Source organism: Lichtheimia ornata (assembly GCF_029851405.1).
Source record: "Lichtheimia ornata isolate CBS 291.66 chromosome Unknown scaffold00039, whole genome shotgun sequence".
NCBI lineage: Eukaryota > Fungi > Mucoromycota > Mucoromycetes > Mucorales > Lichtheimiaceae > Lichtheimia > Lichtheimia ornata.
In genome coordinates this window covers 306503-322139 of record NW_026695359.1, presented here as the reverse complement: position 1 = coordinate 322139, position 15637 = coordinate 306503, and the positions used below count along the sequence as shown (strand labels likewise).

The 15637-nt window shown below is 42.7% G+C and overlaps 4 protein-coding genes across 4 annotated transcripts; 1 reads left to right on the top strand and 3 right to left on the bottom strand.

Moving 5' to 3' along the window:
* Positions 1 to 2865: 2865 nt before the first annotated feature.
* Positions 2866 to 3489, bottom strand: O0I10_007880 (uncharacterized protein; the record flags this gene model as incomplete). Its single annotated transcript, XM_058487892.1, has 3 exons — positions 2866 to 3008; positions 3082 to 3204; positions 3285 to 3489. 3 exons carry the CDS (start codon positions 3487 to 3489, stop codon positions 2866 to 2868), a joined length of 471 nt encoding a protein of 156 aa, XP_058341470.1.
* Positions 3490 to 5186: 1697 nt separating this feature from the next.
* O0I10_007879 (uncharacterized protein) lies at positions 5187 to 6797 on the bottom strand (the record flags this gene model as incomplete). The annotated part of the gene is made up of 2 exons (XM_058487891.1): positions 5187 to 6670; positions 6734 to 6797. 2 exons carry the CDS (start codon positions 6795 to 6797, stop codon positions 5187 to 5189), a joined length of 1548 nt encoding a protein of 515 aa, XP_058341469.1.
* A 2516-nt stretch (positions 6798 to 9313) lies between these two features.
* On the top strand, positions 9314 to 11614 carry O0I10_007878 (uncharacterized protein; the record flags this gene model as incomplete). Its single annotated transcript, XM_058487890.1, has 2 exons — positions 9314 to 9356; positions 9420 to 11614. 2 exons carry the CDS (start codon positions 9314 to 9316, stop codon positions 11612 to 11614), a joined length of 2238 nt encoding a protein of 745 aa, XP_058341468.1.
* Positions 11615 to 11834: 220 nt separating this feature from the next.
* O0I10_007877 (uncharacterized protein) lies at positions 11835 to 13190 on the bottom strand (the record flags this gene model as incomplete). The annotated part of the gene is made up of 6 exons (XM_058487889.1): positions 11835 to 12005; positions 12066 to 12137; positions 12200 to 12237; positions 12293 to 12449; positions 12511 to 12866; positions 12941 to 13190. The coding sequence occupies 6 exons, from the start codon at positions 13188 to 13190 to the stop codon at positions 11835 to 11837; spliced, it is 1044 nt and encodes a 347-aa protein (XP_058341467.1).
* Between the last annotated feature and the right edge of the window lie 2447 nt (positions 13191 to 15637).

The following is a 15637-nucleotide window of genomic DNA, read 5'->3' as shown; positions in this document are numbered from 1 at the left end:
AATGGCTGTTAGCTCGCAATGTATGGGATATTGTCAATAGTATACAGTATCATCCTTCCATCCTTCTAGTCATGCAAAGTAGCTGAGTTACACAAAGAGGTCCCTCTGCGTCTTTTGCTCTGCCAGGGTCCAGCGACTTGACATTGAACGAAGACCACTTCCCATATAGCATCACGCTTACAAACATAAAGGTGCCTGTATCTCCAAACTTTACAATCAAACGTGGGGTTCTTATTACAGCAGTGTGCTCGGCTTGGCGAACTGCACCTCGGGTGCAAGTTTCACGATCAAGCTTGCCAATCCCAGATTTCGCAATGTCGCTACCAGCCAAACTGGATCTGGGGATCGACCTCTTCGACGACGACGACCAAAAAAATATTTTTTGGGCTAGTTGCGACATTGAACGTGAAACTTTCACACAAGGTGCTGTTGGCCAAGCCGAGCCCATTGCGCTAATAAAAACCCCACGTTTCATTGTAAAATTTGGAGATACAGGCACCTTTATGTTTGTAAGCGTGATGCTATAGAGAAGTGGTCTTTGTTTAATGTAAAGTAGGTGGACCCTGACAGAGCAAAAGATGCAGAGGGTCGTGCTGTGTAACACAGCCTATCATGCAGGATTGGAAGGGTCATGCATGATGCTTTACACCATTTAGTAACGGTGTGTGTATTGCCAGCTAACAGCCATTTCCTCCTATTCGGCATTGTTGCCCAACCCACTGCATATGAACAATTCTCCTGCTCCAGGCCATCATTTCCATCCTTCAACTTTGTTGGTCCGAGAGGATTTGACTGAGAAACGCTCAAACACAAAACATCATCCAATTTCAGAGAAATCAATTTGATTGATTATATGCAAACTGCCCGTTGATAGCCCATTCATCCCATTCACCTTTGTTACCCAACCCAATGCATGTAAACGATTCCCCTGCTCCAGCCCATCATCCCCATCCTTCAACTTTCATGATCCGAGGGGATTTGATTGAAAAACGCTCAAACACAGAAACATCATCCAATATCAGAAGAATCAAATTGGTTAGTTATACGTAAACTGCCACTTGATAGCCCATTCCTCCCAGTCATCTTTGTTTCCCAATCCAATGCATGTGAACAGTTGTTCTGCTCCAGCCCATCATGTCCATCATCCAACTTCGTTGATCCGAGAGGATTTGACTGAACAACGAAGAAACAAAGAAACATCATTCAATTTGATTTCCACTTCTTCTTCACCCAGTCTCTTGCTTCTTCCTCCCCCTCTCGACATCGATTGCACTCCCAATTACAACTACCACCAGCAAGTGATTGTCCCGCTTCAACCCATCATGTCAAGCTTACGATTGTCGTGATCCGATTGCCTTTGACTGAATGGCAAGTCCACGGCGTGTACACAACCTTCTTGCCACTCTACTATAACACGTGCCTTCCTTGATACCACATGCCATCTCGCGCACTCCTATGCCACGATCAAGCGTCAGCATTCATTCCAGCAATTGCTATTAGCAGCAACCTGCTTGACAGCCGTTTTTTGCGTGGACAGCAGATAGCCATTGTACAAAGGCAGCTCTATCTACGTGTTGCAACTCGCTTTAATACGTACGGATTGCTATGAATGATGCCATATCAGCCATCGACTACTATGCACAGTGCAAACCTTCTTCATCTGGTTGAGCTGCGAATAAGGTGACCGAGCAAGTGATTGACCAACAGCCGAATCGAAAAAGGAAGTACTTCAGCAAGCGATTCTTTCTATCAACATGATGTTGGACTTGTCATGGTTATGGATGGATGGATGGGTGGATGCAATCAAGCAAAATGGCCGGTGATCCTGAGATGTCGTTTTGGTTACTTGGTACGTCGTCAGCAGGGAAGATGGATCATGTCACGTGGAGACGGCTGATGATGATCATGGATTGGATGGCATGGATAAGAGGGCTTGTATGTTTTGACGAAAGGTGTTTTACAGCCATGGATGTTGGGATATTCAAGTCAATGCATGCAGCGGCTATTTTACAATGACGGATGAAGATGCTTATGACTGGCAGCGACCAAGAATACAATGATACCCGTTGGTTCTATATGATTCATGCACAGTTCATTTGGCAATGATGATCCTTAAATATACCATGTCTTTTTCTTCAACTTCAACGAAATAAGCATTGGATTCAACATAACACCTAGAGTATCGTGCTATCAGCTCATGTGTGCAAGATGTCGATCGCTTGGTTGATTTTTGGGTTGAAAGGGGGAAACAGAAACATGATGATGGGAAAGCGAGATTGTATCATTCACATCATTGTATCGAGATGCTTTTGTTCTTTTGTATTCCTACTAAAAGGAACACCCTTAAACAACAACCAAAGCCTAGGATCGCCATGGCAACCAAACCTGAATGGAGAATCCTGCTCTACTTTGTAGACAGCTCCACAACCGAAGCTGTGCAACCAACATGTGATACCCATACCAATATTGGCCTCTTATTGAAAATACAGATGACAAGAGGTTACAGGTTCCTGTATGATTAAGACCACCAAATCGTAATGTGGTTGCACCATTACTCAATAGATAGTGTGAAGCCATTCTTCAACGAGAAATCAAAAGTTGATGAGCGAAGCGAGCAACCGAAGCTGCCAGTATCAGTATTAAAGATGGCCGTCCCAGTATCCTATTCATCCTCCTATTCTTAAGATTCTACGTAGCCCTACTGGATTGTTCTTTGCTATCGCTTGAATCCATAACATAAAGGGCCAACCGGCATGGCCAACATTGCTCTCTGTAATCCTCTGCATATAGTTGCAAAAGACGCTCATTTTTCTCGTTTATGGAAACTCATTTATTTTGCACCGATAGTTTGTTTATGGGTTATTCTCAACCTTCAACCTGTTCTCTCGTATCGCAAATACGAGTTCTTCGATTCCACTTGCATTCATCTGAATACTGTGCACATACTTGTCTGCTCACAATATCGGGGCAGAAAAACCCGTCGGTACAAGCGGTTTGAACTTCGTTTCCTTTAGGTGCAAACGTAAAGCATTAGCTTATTGGTGTTTGGATATAAGCGTTTTGATGGGTGCTGCTACTCACTGTTTATCACTGTCCTTGCAAGCCAAGTACAATTATTCTTCAGGCATTCTTTTTCATTCTTTTTGAAATCAACACAATTGACTTCTGGATTGCTAGGGGCGCATGGACGCTTGATAGTGTTATCTACATAGCATATATAAGAAGAAGAGTAAGTCATACGACGTATATCAGTATCGGTAGGGAAACTGATAGCTGATACATACCAAACCACCTGTTCTTGGATTTGACGGTTTCATAAGTGCAGGGAAGTGAATTATGAGGAGGACAAACATCAAGGCCACGGACAAGTGAGCATAAGCCATCTTCAAAAACGTCACCGATTTTACTAGGATCTTTGGGGAAGGCACCATGAACAGAATGAGATGCACCAAGAAAGGCTAGGGATATGGCAATAGCGAAAATCTTCATCTTGTTATGAGTAGAAAGGATAGGTGGTATTAGTTGATGGAAAACGGTGTTTTATATCTTTTTGAGCATGGAATCCGAAGCTCAAATACACCACGTTCGGCTTTGATTACAGTTAAAGAATCTACAGTAGCATGCGATTTAGAAGCTCAGTATTGTACATCATAGCTTGAGTCCCTTGTTTATGTAAATCCTGCATGTGAGATGCAGCCTTCCACCCTTGTTGCATGGATGTCTGCATCGAAAACATGCCCATCTAGTTTCAAGCCCTAGAGCTATCTTTAGTGTGTGTCTCACTCTCCTACGGGGAAAGGGAATGGATTATCTGAAAGTAAGCTTCACATAACATCATAACGTCATGTACATCTAACGTCATTTTGAAAGTCATGATTTCATAACAGCACAAAAGCACATAATATGTAGGCCGATTTTAAGCACGATGGTAACATTCAAAATAATGAAGACGAACACTTTTCTGGAGGGACCATTTATTTCGCGTGGTACATAGAAAGGACCCTCATTTATCAATGCATGCGCTGTATTGGTCGTTCCACTTGCAGGTATCTGAATGTTTGTCACATGTTGACTTTTGTACTAGATCAGGGCAAAACAGCTTCTCTCTACATTGGGTAATGACGAGGTTGTCTTGAGGCATACATGTTAATGGTTATGATGGTACGTTTACATGCATACTTTTGTACTCACATGCCGCATTCTCGTGTAACGCCGTTATATGGACCCAAGTGCATCCATTCTTCAAACAATCTTTTTCCTTATAATGAAACTTTTTGCATTCACTAGGCTGTTTAGGAGGAGAGCATGGGTGCTTTATGATGTTATCTATGTAGCAAGCAAGGTAAATGGCATGCTGACATCGAATCATATCCATACATACCATATCTTTGGCTCTTGGCTTTAGTGATCTCATACGCACAGGAAGGTGAGCGTGAAGGGCAAGCATCAAAGCTGCGCACAAATGAACAGAACCCGTTTTGAAGCCGGCCAGCAATCGGATTGAAATGAGACGCACCTAGAAACGCAAAGGAAATGATGATAGTAGAAAAAACCTTCATCGCCTTGAGTGAGCTGAAAAGACAATAGACACGTACCAGGAGCGGTAAAAAGAAATCTCACTATTTTATAGCCTTAGAGGAGGATGAAAACAAAGTTCGAATATACGCCCTCGTAAAAGAGGATACCGTGTTCTCATAAGGAGTGTTTACATGCTCCTGAAAGCTTACTCGACTACTTTTTACGCATCCTAGGTATCTCCATCAAGATGAAGGTGAATCATCCATGCAAGTATCAACACATGTAGCTATGGTTACAAAACATGGTAGAACCATCATTGTAGGTGGTATGGATTATGGTCGAAACCAAATAACGCGTTGCATTCTTTCAAATACCAGCATCCTTGTGCTTACATATGATTTGAGGTTTGTACATATAGAAACCTAGTGCATCGAATGGATAAATAAAGAGCTGGTCTCTTTTTTAAAGAACCACACACATCAACCTCATGTCCAGCAGCTGGCAAATATAAATTGTATTTACGTGATCAAGAACTTTATTATGACAGAGCGAATTCTTCTATGTAATCCGCAAGTGAGGTGGGAAGAGGGGGAAAGAAATGAACAAAGATGCGGAAAGTGTTGAAATACAAATAAGAGAGAGTGTGTGTGATGGATAAACAAAAGGCATCAGGAACCCCAAAATAACCGCGAGACTGTACCAAATACACGACCAAGATAAGTGGATGGTGGCTTCTGATCCTGTAATTGGTTTTCTTGTTGTTGGTCACTGCTGATATCCATGCTGGTATGATGTTGATGATGGTGATGATCCGGCGATTGACTATTGGCCGGTGTGCTGACGGTATCATGGCTACTTTCCTCCCCCGGATCCATTGTCTGCTGATGATCATTTAAAGGCTGAATCGTAGTATCTTGTAGTGGTGATATAGTACCATTCTCGAGAGTCGTATTGGTATCGGATGATGAATGATGAAGATCGGCTGCTGTCGTCGTTTCTTCCAAAGTAGCATCAGAAGTAGTAGTAGTAGTAGTAGTAGTAGTAGTATTGGTATTCTCAGAGCTTGAAGGATGATCCAATAAAGCATTTGCAGCAGCTTGAGGAGAGGAGTTCATAGTTGTTGTTGTGGTGGTAGTAGTTGTAGTAGTAGTTGCAATGGGTGATGAAGGTGGTGTTGGATCATCAATGACGATAGGTTCTTGATATGTGGATGATAAAGGCGATGATTGTCGCTGTTCTTGTGGTGAAACGATACTTGGAATGTACAAGTGTTGACTAAGATCCACTAGATCAACGGCAGGTTGTTGCGCGAATCGATCCAACTTTTCTGCCAAAGAATCAGGTCGAGGACGACGTCGCCTTGGTAACCCTTCTCCTTCACCTGTGGTGCTGGTTACTGTTGCTATAGAGTGTGGATGATGATTGCTGTTGCTGTTGTGGTGCTGTTGTTGCTGCTGTTGTTGACTATTTTTGGCGGAAGAGGAGGATGTGGTGGCGGTGGTGGTACCAATGATGATGGGTTCAATGCTAACCACTTTGGAAGTTGGCGATTGTTTATGTAACCCATAGGTGCCACTCATATCCTCATCATCTTGATCATCACTCTTGTTGACGGTACGTTCGACCCAAGTTGCACCTGTGGATCCAGTTGTAGGAGGAAGAATAGCGCTCTGTGGTCTCAAGCGACGTCGACGACCAACCTTGTTTGTTTTCCCATTGTTACACTCCAATCCAATGCTGCCTGGTCGTGTATTCTCCTCTGATTCCTCACTCATATGTCGCATCTTACGTCGTCTCCTTGGAGGTGCACTTGATGATGATGATGGTTCGCACCATTCTTGATCATCCTCCTTTTGTAATGAAGAAGCAGCTCCCTTTGCTTCAGCCAATCTTTGTGTCAAACTACGTCTTTTACGCACTTGCTGCCTGAAGGTTGACTGCTGCGTATCCGTATCGCTTTCAGGTGACTTTAGCCGTGTCGTATAGCGGTTCATGGTCGCTGGTGAATCCAAACTCATTGACTCGTCTTCTTCACTCTCCTCATTGTAGTTTGTGCTGTTCTCCATTGCTTCTGAAAGTCGTTCTGTAAATTGCCGTCGCACGCGTGTTGACCTTCGTAAGGGAGGCATCCTTGTAGTAGTAGTAGTATCATCTAATGAACCGAGTGGGGGCATTAAAGCTTGAACCATTGTATATCGTTTTCTTTATTCTTTACCTTCAACCTCCATGGGAGATGATACTGGGGACATTGACACGTCTTCCATCAAGTCGTCAGTCATGGTTAAGAGTGTGTATGTGTATGGGAGGAGGAGGCTTTTCTCTGTGTGTGTGTGTGTGTGTGTGTGTTCGGAAGTGCAGGAAGAATGAAAACGACACCGAGACAAAGATGAGGACTTGATTTCCAGGCAGCAACTGCAAATAGTCACGTATTGCTTCCCCTCGCCTCATATGGCATCGTGTTTTTACCCTTTGTGGCCCAAAATCGAATATACGCAATCCTATTTCATAATAAACATGTTCCTGCAAGTCTCATTTATCGGCGACAAAGCCTGCTTGTATCAGCCGGGTGAAACAAATCCACATGGCCAGTGTCTTTTGAGCCAATTTACCTTCCAAAGATCACATGGCATCAGTCTATAGTGATGGTCATTTGCAAGCAGGTGTGATACTCGATTCATTGATTCATATCAAGAAAAGCTTGCAATGATCGGATTGCATTACCACAAGATGAAAAAAGTTACAAGGATTCCTCTAATGCTAAAACTATTTGATAATCACCCCCAACCAATGATGCCTCCAGCCGTATACAACATCAAACGTAGCTTATCAAACCACCCAATATGAGAATCCATGTTTATCTCAAGCAATGACCACACGATGTAGCATTTATGTATACGAATGGCGAGGAGCGATCAGCACCTCCGCACCGCCACCACCACCACAGTGACAAAATTTGACTTTTTTGACTGACCGACCCCACTGTGCTGTCAACTTTTCTATCTCTTTCCGCCACCTTGAACAATGGAAGGTTACCAGGGTACTCCCATCCGTCCACAAAACCAAGCCATGGTCTACATTTGTGCTGGTAAGTCTGGATCTCCTTCGATCATGCTTAGCAGGATGACTAATCCAGGAAGTAGACTGTGGATGTGAAAATCAACTCAAGCCTAGAGAGCCCATTCGTTGCCAAGACTGTGGTCACAGAATCATGTACAAGAAGAGAACAAAGAGAAGTAGGTTTCATCATGGTCATTGGATAGAGGAGGTCATTTGTTTACTAATAACTTTGAATAGTGGTTCAATTCGAGGCTCGTTAACAACCATCTATTGACTTCGATACACACGCACATGCACGCAACCATACACACGCACATCTCACACCACCACCCATAAATGCATCCATCAAGTACATTCCACCAGCGATAGCATCAACCGCAAAGTACAACAACACCTTTTTATCCAATGTATTCCATCATATCTACACGTCCATCAAATACACAGTAACGTTTTTTGTATACGAATATGGTTATGGGCAAAGGGAGATATATATGGGTGATGGATGTATTGTACAAGTGGTGCAAGGTGTATCATACGTATTGCCATGGCAACGGGAATAAGAACACATGACATTCTCCATGACTACCATTGACTGTAACTCCTCTCTCTCTCTCCACATTTACGTGTTCTTCCTTGAAAGGCATGTTATGACACGCTGTAGTACATTCGTTGTCTACGATTATGCATTCTCGACTAAGGATCGATAGACCTAAATTGCCATACCCCATACAGCTCGAAACTAGAAATCCATACTCTTGATTCCATGACGACCACCTACCTGAGGTCTTTTAGCAGCAGCAGGTCGTCTTAAATGATGCATCACGTGATGTAATATCGACCCTGAAGTTGCACCGAATGATGGGGGACGTTGTTTTGTGTCACCCAATCCTGCAAATGTAATCAAGTCAGCAGATCATCATCATGATGACCCGCATCAACATGTCTTTCTCCTTGTTCTTTATGGATGCTGAGCATGTATTGTCCAAACGCGTCAATTCATTTCTCAATGAACTACACTTTTATTCCGCCAGCTGAGAAGAATGATATCATTGTTGTCGATCAAAGGAGAGGAAGTGAGGGAGACTTGCTAAGAAGGGCGGCGGTATGATCAGATCAGCCATGTGTAAAATGTGAAACATCTGTATATTACGTGGGGCAATAGTGGGTAAGTAGTACCAACATGGAATGAGGGTCGCTGTTGAAAGATGGATCAATGAGCGGCGGGGGAGGAAGAAGGGCAATCAAGGAGAATTTCATAATTGTTGTTGACCCACCCGAAAGAGCAAGTTACCCCGTTTCATCCCTTTCTCATCAGATCAGGCTCAGCTAATGACATTGCATACATGTATGTGCATACATGCATATTGCGCACGTACATACATACTACTTTTCTTTACATACGTTTATATTACAAAGGAGTGGAAGTCATCGATTGGTTGGGAAAGAAAGAGAGTGGTGAGAGTGAGAATGAGAGAGAGTGAGAGAATAAGGGTTATTGTTTCACGATAGACACAAGTACTATTGCTTATAGTGTCACACACACCAGATGCATACAGGATCTCCATTGGATAAGACATAAGATGGGAGCATCGGGACGCAAGATTAGCCGATATCCCATTTCTTGCATGCCCCGAAAGGGGGGGGGCTTTTTTTTGTTCTTGTGTCTTTTTGCAAGCTATACCGTTTCCACCACACATACAATACTCATCTTGTTCACACCCCATTACACACATTATCAATGGCTTCTCATGGTATAGCCAAGCAGAAGCGAAATAAACCTTGTAAGTAGAGGAGAAGAAGGGGTTTAACACAAAGACTCTATTGACTGACATATATATGATAAGGTGAAAACTGTCGTGCTCATCGACGCAAATGCTTTGTGGCACAAGGCATGCAATGTGAACGATGCTATCGCATGGAGTTGCCGTGTGTATTCAAGTTTACAATCAAACCGGACATTAGCAGGAAGACGGTGCCAGTATCGAAGCGCAACCGAATGCTTGATCAAGTTCATCTTTTGGAGGACGACGTGGCTGCTATGGAGGAACAGTTACGAGCATTGAATGTGGCACTACAATTACAGCATGACAACAACCATAATGACAATAATGATGATGATGACAACATTAGTATATTACGGCATACGAAACGGCAACGACGGGATGATGATGATGATGGATGGCAGCTGACATTAAGTCGCAGTGCAGATGGCCTCCAATTTCAGACCAACATTAAATCAGTAGCCGACATTGCCATGTTTTTACAACGATCAATGCCTTATTTTTCATTATCAACACCAGCACGGCAACCTACGTATTATGTCGATAAACGATTGCAGCGATTGACAGTGACCAATAAGATGCTCTTCATCGAACAATTATTACGTTCCCTTTTTGGAAGCAAAGTCGAAGAAGACAATGATACAACATCGATAACAACAATGATCCAACAACAGCCATCGCCCTCCTCATCATTCAAATCGTGTTGTTCACCAGTGATTCCAACTTGGTCCCGCACTTTTATCAAGTTGCACTTTTATGATTCATTCTTTCATTGTTTCGGCCTCATTCATCCCGTGCTTGTACGACCCTATTACCAACACATCTTACGCAATCAACCTGACAGCATGTTAACAACAGCTATTGCAGCATTTATCGGCTATTCACAATGTCAACATGTTCATGTGGATGGCATGACATTAATGTATCGACGCGCTATGGCTGAATCCTTTCGACAAGAAGCACGGCAATTATTGGAAGATAGCATGTTTGAAAAAGAGCCGGATATTGAAATGATGGGTACCTTGGTACTCTTAGGTCAATGTTCTTTGATCTTGTTACGCAACAGCGAGGCACGCATCACGATCAGCATGGCTTGGCGTATGGCATTGGAATTGAGGCACAAGTATATGGAGATCTTGGATGCTGATCCAAATACGGTCGATTGGGTTGTCTTGGCAGAAGCGGAGTCTTGGAGACGTATGTTTTATATGATTCGTTACCTGGAGATCAGCCTACACATTATCCATGATGGACGTGCCAATATCTCGGATGATTTGTTGCATGACAATGTCGGCTACCCTGTACTTTTACCCTGTGAACAACAAGATCCTGTTATTCGTGATTCAATATTATTGTATCAGCAAGTTGTACGCATGAATGAGTGCCACATCTTTACAAAGGTGGATGAAACCGGTTACAGACTCATGGCAGGCACGGTGCAATCAGTGCGTTGTACCGATATTGAGCACTTGGAGAATCAAATGTTTGCTTTTTGGCGATCGATGCCTTCAGAATTCAAGTTATCGGATGGGCCTATGGAATACCTGGATCAACGTCGTGTTCAGCAATGCCGTGATTATCACGTTTTATACCTCAACAAGCTATATTATTCCACTTGGTTATCACTGGAAGCGCGAGTGATGCATGCTCCTGAAGAAACCAATCTTATGGGTGCATCATTGAATCGAATTGACGGGGAACGAGCACTTTTGATTGTATCGATTTGCACGGATGCTCTTGCAAGGATATTCCAAGAACTGCACGACACGTTGCCATGTATAGTAGAGTTGCATTTGGTGCTGGTAGCAAGTGACGCCATGAAGATGTTACGTAATTCTCCCAATGCAGCCATCCGTGCACGAGCCACTGACAATTTATATGCAACATTACGTGTCCTCAAGCACTACATGGATCTCATGAGCCCCTCGGATGGATACAACAATACCATTCTCACATCAGCATTTTCAGATCCCGCCATTGACCACAATCAAGGCATGTTGACTCCCTATTCCGAATCAAGTCAAAGCACGCTACAAACAACTTCGGACGATGATGATGATGATGAATCACTTTCTGAATACCAACATCGCCATCACCACAACCACAACCACCATCGTCATCATTCCCCATGTACCACTTCCTCATCCGCTACTACCACTACCACCAACAACAACAGCACCAATTCAGCTGTTTATTTTACCGAATTGAAACGTGCATTGGAAGTTTATTTCTCAGGGCATGGCTATTCATCCATTTAAACATCTCTCTCCCCCACCCAACATCTCATCATCCCTCTATTATTTCCCCCCCCCGGTCGATTCCATGTACATAGTGTCCTCGTTTGAATTCCTTTTTATCTTTTGTTTGTCCAATTATATAAATTTGTATCTCCTCGTTTCCTCCTCCTCCTCCTCCTTAAAATGATGGTTTATGATGATGATATGCAAAAGAATACGCGTTTCATTATATACAATAGATTTAATGTTCATAACCTACAAGGTAACCAAGGATATCTGAAAGACTCACAATGCCCACGAGTTTTTGATCTTGATCTATCACAATCAACCGATAGACTCGCTGTTTCCTTATCGTCCGAAATACTGAGTACAAGGTGTCATTCAAAGTGCATGTGTGCACACCAGGATAGTTCTACAATATCATGGATCAGCCAAACAATGAAGGAGAAGAGCTCTGTTTCTTTCCTTTTACCTTGGGACGTGCTTCCAATGCTTCTTCCACCGGCATGTCAAGATCATTAAATCGGCCTGCCCTGGCTATACTCTGTAAAACGTGGTATACTCTTAGCATGGGGTAGTACTAACATCCTCCTTCTTCAAACATACCATGACATCCACCGTTTCGTATACATTCAATACAACATCTAATCGATCCCATGAATATCTGTATCCTTTCCCTTTTTCATTCCTCATACTTACTTTGGTCATCTACGATCGGCACAGCACTTATTTTCTTGTCGACAAAGGTATTGATAAGATCAACCACAGGCGTAGTCATGGTAGCAGTTGCGATGTTCTTGTAGGTCCCAATTTTCAAATCGGCCAATGTGCGTCGTAATGATTGTGTATGCTTGAACTAAAAAAGAAGAGAAACATTAGATGCCTTCCTTCATCCACCATACATATATGATATTTACATTGACGGCAATGAACTTGAGGATACGGTATTGGGTGACAACACTGATGATGGTTTCTGTGCCGAGATGATCATGATCCAACAAGGGTACGCGATGAGCACGACTCGTTGCCAAGAGCTGACAGGCATCATACAAGGTCGCCATGGGATGCATGGATACCAATTGCGGTGCTGGCATATCCAATTTCTTCTCAAGGTCGCGTAAATGGCCAATCTCGAACTTTTCAATATCTTGTAGAGCATCCTCGACTGACATGTGATGATAATAGTATTGAATAAGGTGTACGAAATCGGAGACCGTTAACATGCCGGCGAATTGGTGTGTATCGCTTGACCATAAAGGTGCCGAGACGATCCCTGTCATCATCGTATCCTATACTGTTAGAAGGCCTATAGTATTGTTTCCCTGCTTCTCCTCCTAATAAACTAACCATTTTGTACAAGTGCTCCTAGTGCTTTCTTCACCAAAAGACGGGTATCAAAAACAATGAGTCTGTAACTCACAGGCAAGACATCGTACGCTGTATGTTGTTTTAGAAATGACCGCATATGGGTTTGAATCTCGCATGGTTCTTCAAGGTCGGTAGCAGTAGTAGCTGCAGGTGGTGGTGATGGTGATTCCAGCAAGAGTGATTCATGGTCTTCATTCGAAGGAGGTGGTGGTGACGACGAGGTATTCATAAGGTGTGGAAGATAAATGGGTGTGTTCGTGCATGCATTCAATCCAGTCCTTGGTGTGGAAATCTATAGTCCGACCAACAGCTGCTGGCTGCGTCCATCCAACCAAATGCCTTCTCTCTTCTCTTATCACTAAGTCATTTTTCTTTATTGGATGATGATCCCACCTTCTTCACCACGACTATTCAAATGACGATTATCTATCAATCTCTTCTTCCGCATTCAATCTTGTGCTTGGTCATAGGCTACTACTACTATAAAGTAATTCTCATGTCACAAATACTCATTGTTGTTGGGTTCCCTTATTGATGAAATCACCGTGGCTACCATCTTCTATGCTGTCCAACGTTTCACAAAATAAAAGATCCCTGCTCCCATAATAATGACAACTCATCCCAAACGTTGGTATCATTGTCAATTCTTTTACAGGATTGCAGGTTTTGAGTAATGGCATCGACGATCTTCGATTGCGTGTATAGGAGATGAAAAGCAAAAATGTTATGTAGGTGTGTACCTGATTGATACGGGTGCATGATTGACTCAACTTGCATGTGCATTCAATTATGCAACATGCTGCATAATATTGACGGGAAAACGTTGAGACAACAAAACGACGAACATCTAAGATGCGTGTTTGTGGGAACGATTACTGCCATATAGATTATAGGACCGTGTGTGTACTACATGTCTTTACTCTGATATACGTAAACATACAGCGATGATGACGACAAGCAAAATTATAAAAGCTGCATTATCAAGCACCATCATTTTCTATATACCTTGGAATCAAATCCTTCTTAACAAACCATCAAGATGATCTTCAAGCCTGCTACTCTTTTATTGGCCATCTCTGCACTTCTTTTTGCTTCGGGCGTTTCAAGTAAATGTATCGAAGGCTGTAACGAAATATGCCAAAGCTACGGGAATGAAGGCGGCAAATGCATTGACGACATGTGCTATTGTTGTCCATTCGATTGTCCATTCTGATAGGACACCAAAGGCCACATCCTTCTCTTTGAGTTGGTTATCATTAGTGGTGTTGAAAATGATGAATAAATGAACACTGCCTTAGTGCTATTGATTACTATTTGATGATGTGAGCAGAGTGTAGATAGCTTGTGCGAATCAACAAGCAAGATACCGCCGTTAATAGTACCTGTTTTCAAACATAATGGTGTATTAAAGCATAATGAATAAAATGGTCCTATTATCCCTCCGATAACATTGTAGGGTTGATGGACCAATTATGTAGTCTCAAATTCTACATTGCTATTTCAATGCCGTGCCTGCGGTTCGCGTATACGTAATAATGCTCTTTAGTACAAGTCATTCTAGACCAGCATGATGATCGGCGATCGTCAAGGGAAAAGGTAACAAGCACAAACAAAGATGGAGGAAATTCCAGAGAATGGGTATAACGCCATCTATGCGTTGTATATTAGGGTACATGTATTACATGCCTTGTTACACCTACCACCACCGTATGATCGTTAGCATATGTATCTAACGCCGTCCCTTGATGAATCCAACTGTTTTGATCATGCAAAATAATACGGCATCATGTCGGCATGTAAACTTTGTAACATAAGAGCGTGCCTATTATTTTGTTTGGGGCCTAAACCATCGGAAAAGTATAGATGTTGTGTAGAGTAATACGGCGTAATCTGGCGTAACCTCTGTCTGCATAATCAAATAATGATGCATGACTCTGAGAAGTACCAACCATGCCCACATAAGATATAAATCGTACTTGGGCGAACGCGTATTCTTGTCTTCTGTACCCATCTTCCATCTTCTTTCGTATCGGTGCATCTTAACCACTCTACCTAACAAAATGCAATTCAAGCCTGCTACCCTTTTCTTGGCCATCTCTGCGTTCCTTTTATTCTCCAGCGTTTCAGGTCAAAGCTGTGTCCCGGATGAATGTAATCAAACGTGCCAACAAGATAACTCTCCCGGTGGCAGATGTATAAACGACCGCTGCTTGTGTTTGATCCCTAACTAGTCGATGCGCTACTACAGCCATTTACCTTGTCACTTGAGTGCTGAGTATCAAGAACCTATCACATCTTACTATGTTCAATGATCAACGTAGCCAAACTCATCCAATGGTTTCAAATAAAGACTCTACCAAACGGGCATTTTGAAAGCATCATACATTGATGGAAAATGTTAGAGTGAAGAGATGCATGTTTAAAGGCACTAGGAAACAAGAAAGCATACTTTATTTAGTTGATTAGAGATGCAATAGACTTTAGATAGGAAATCAGTGCCAACACATATAATGACCTTGATGTAAACAACAGGCTTTGATGATGAGCCATATACATACGATTGGCGCCTGATGGCATACAGTGGACAACATGCTGGACTGTAACAACACATTTCAAAGAGCGCATTCACGCTGGCGTCATTAACAGCTTGGCTTTTATCGCTCTCTCTCTCTCTCT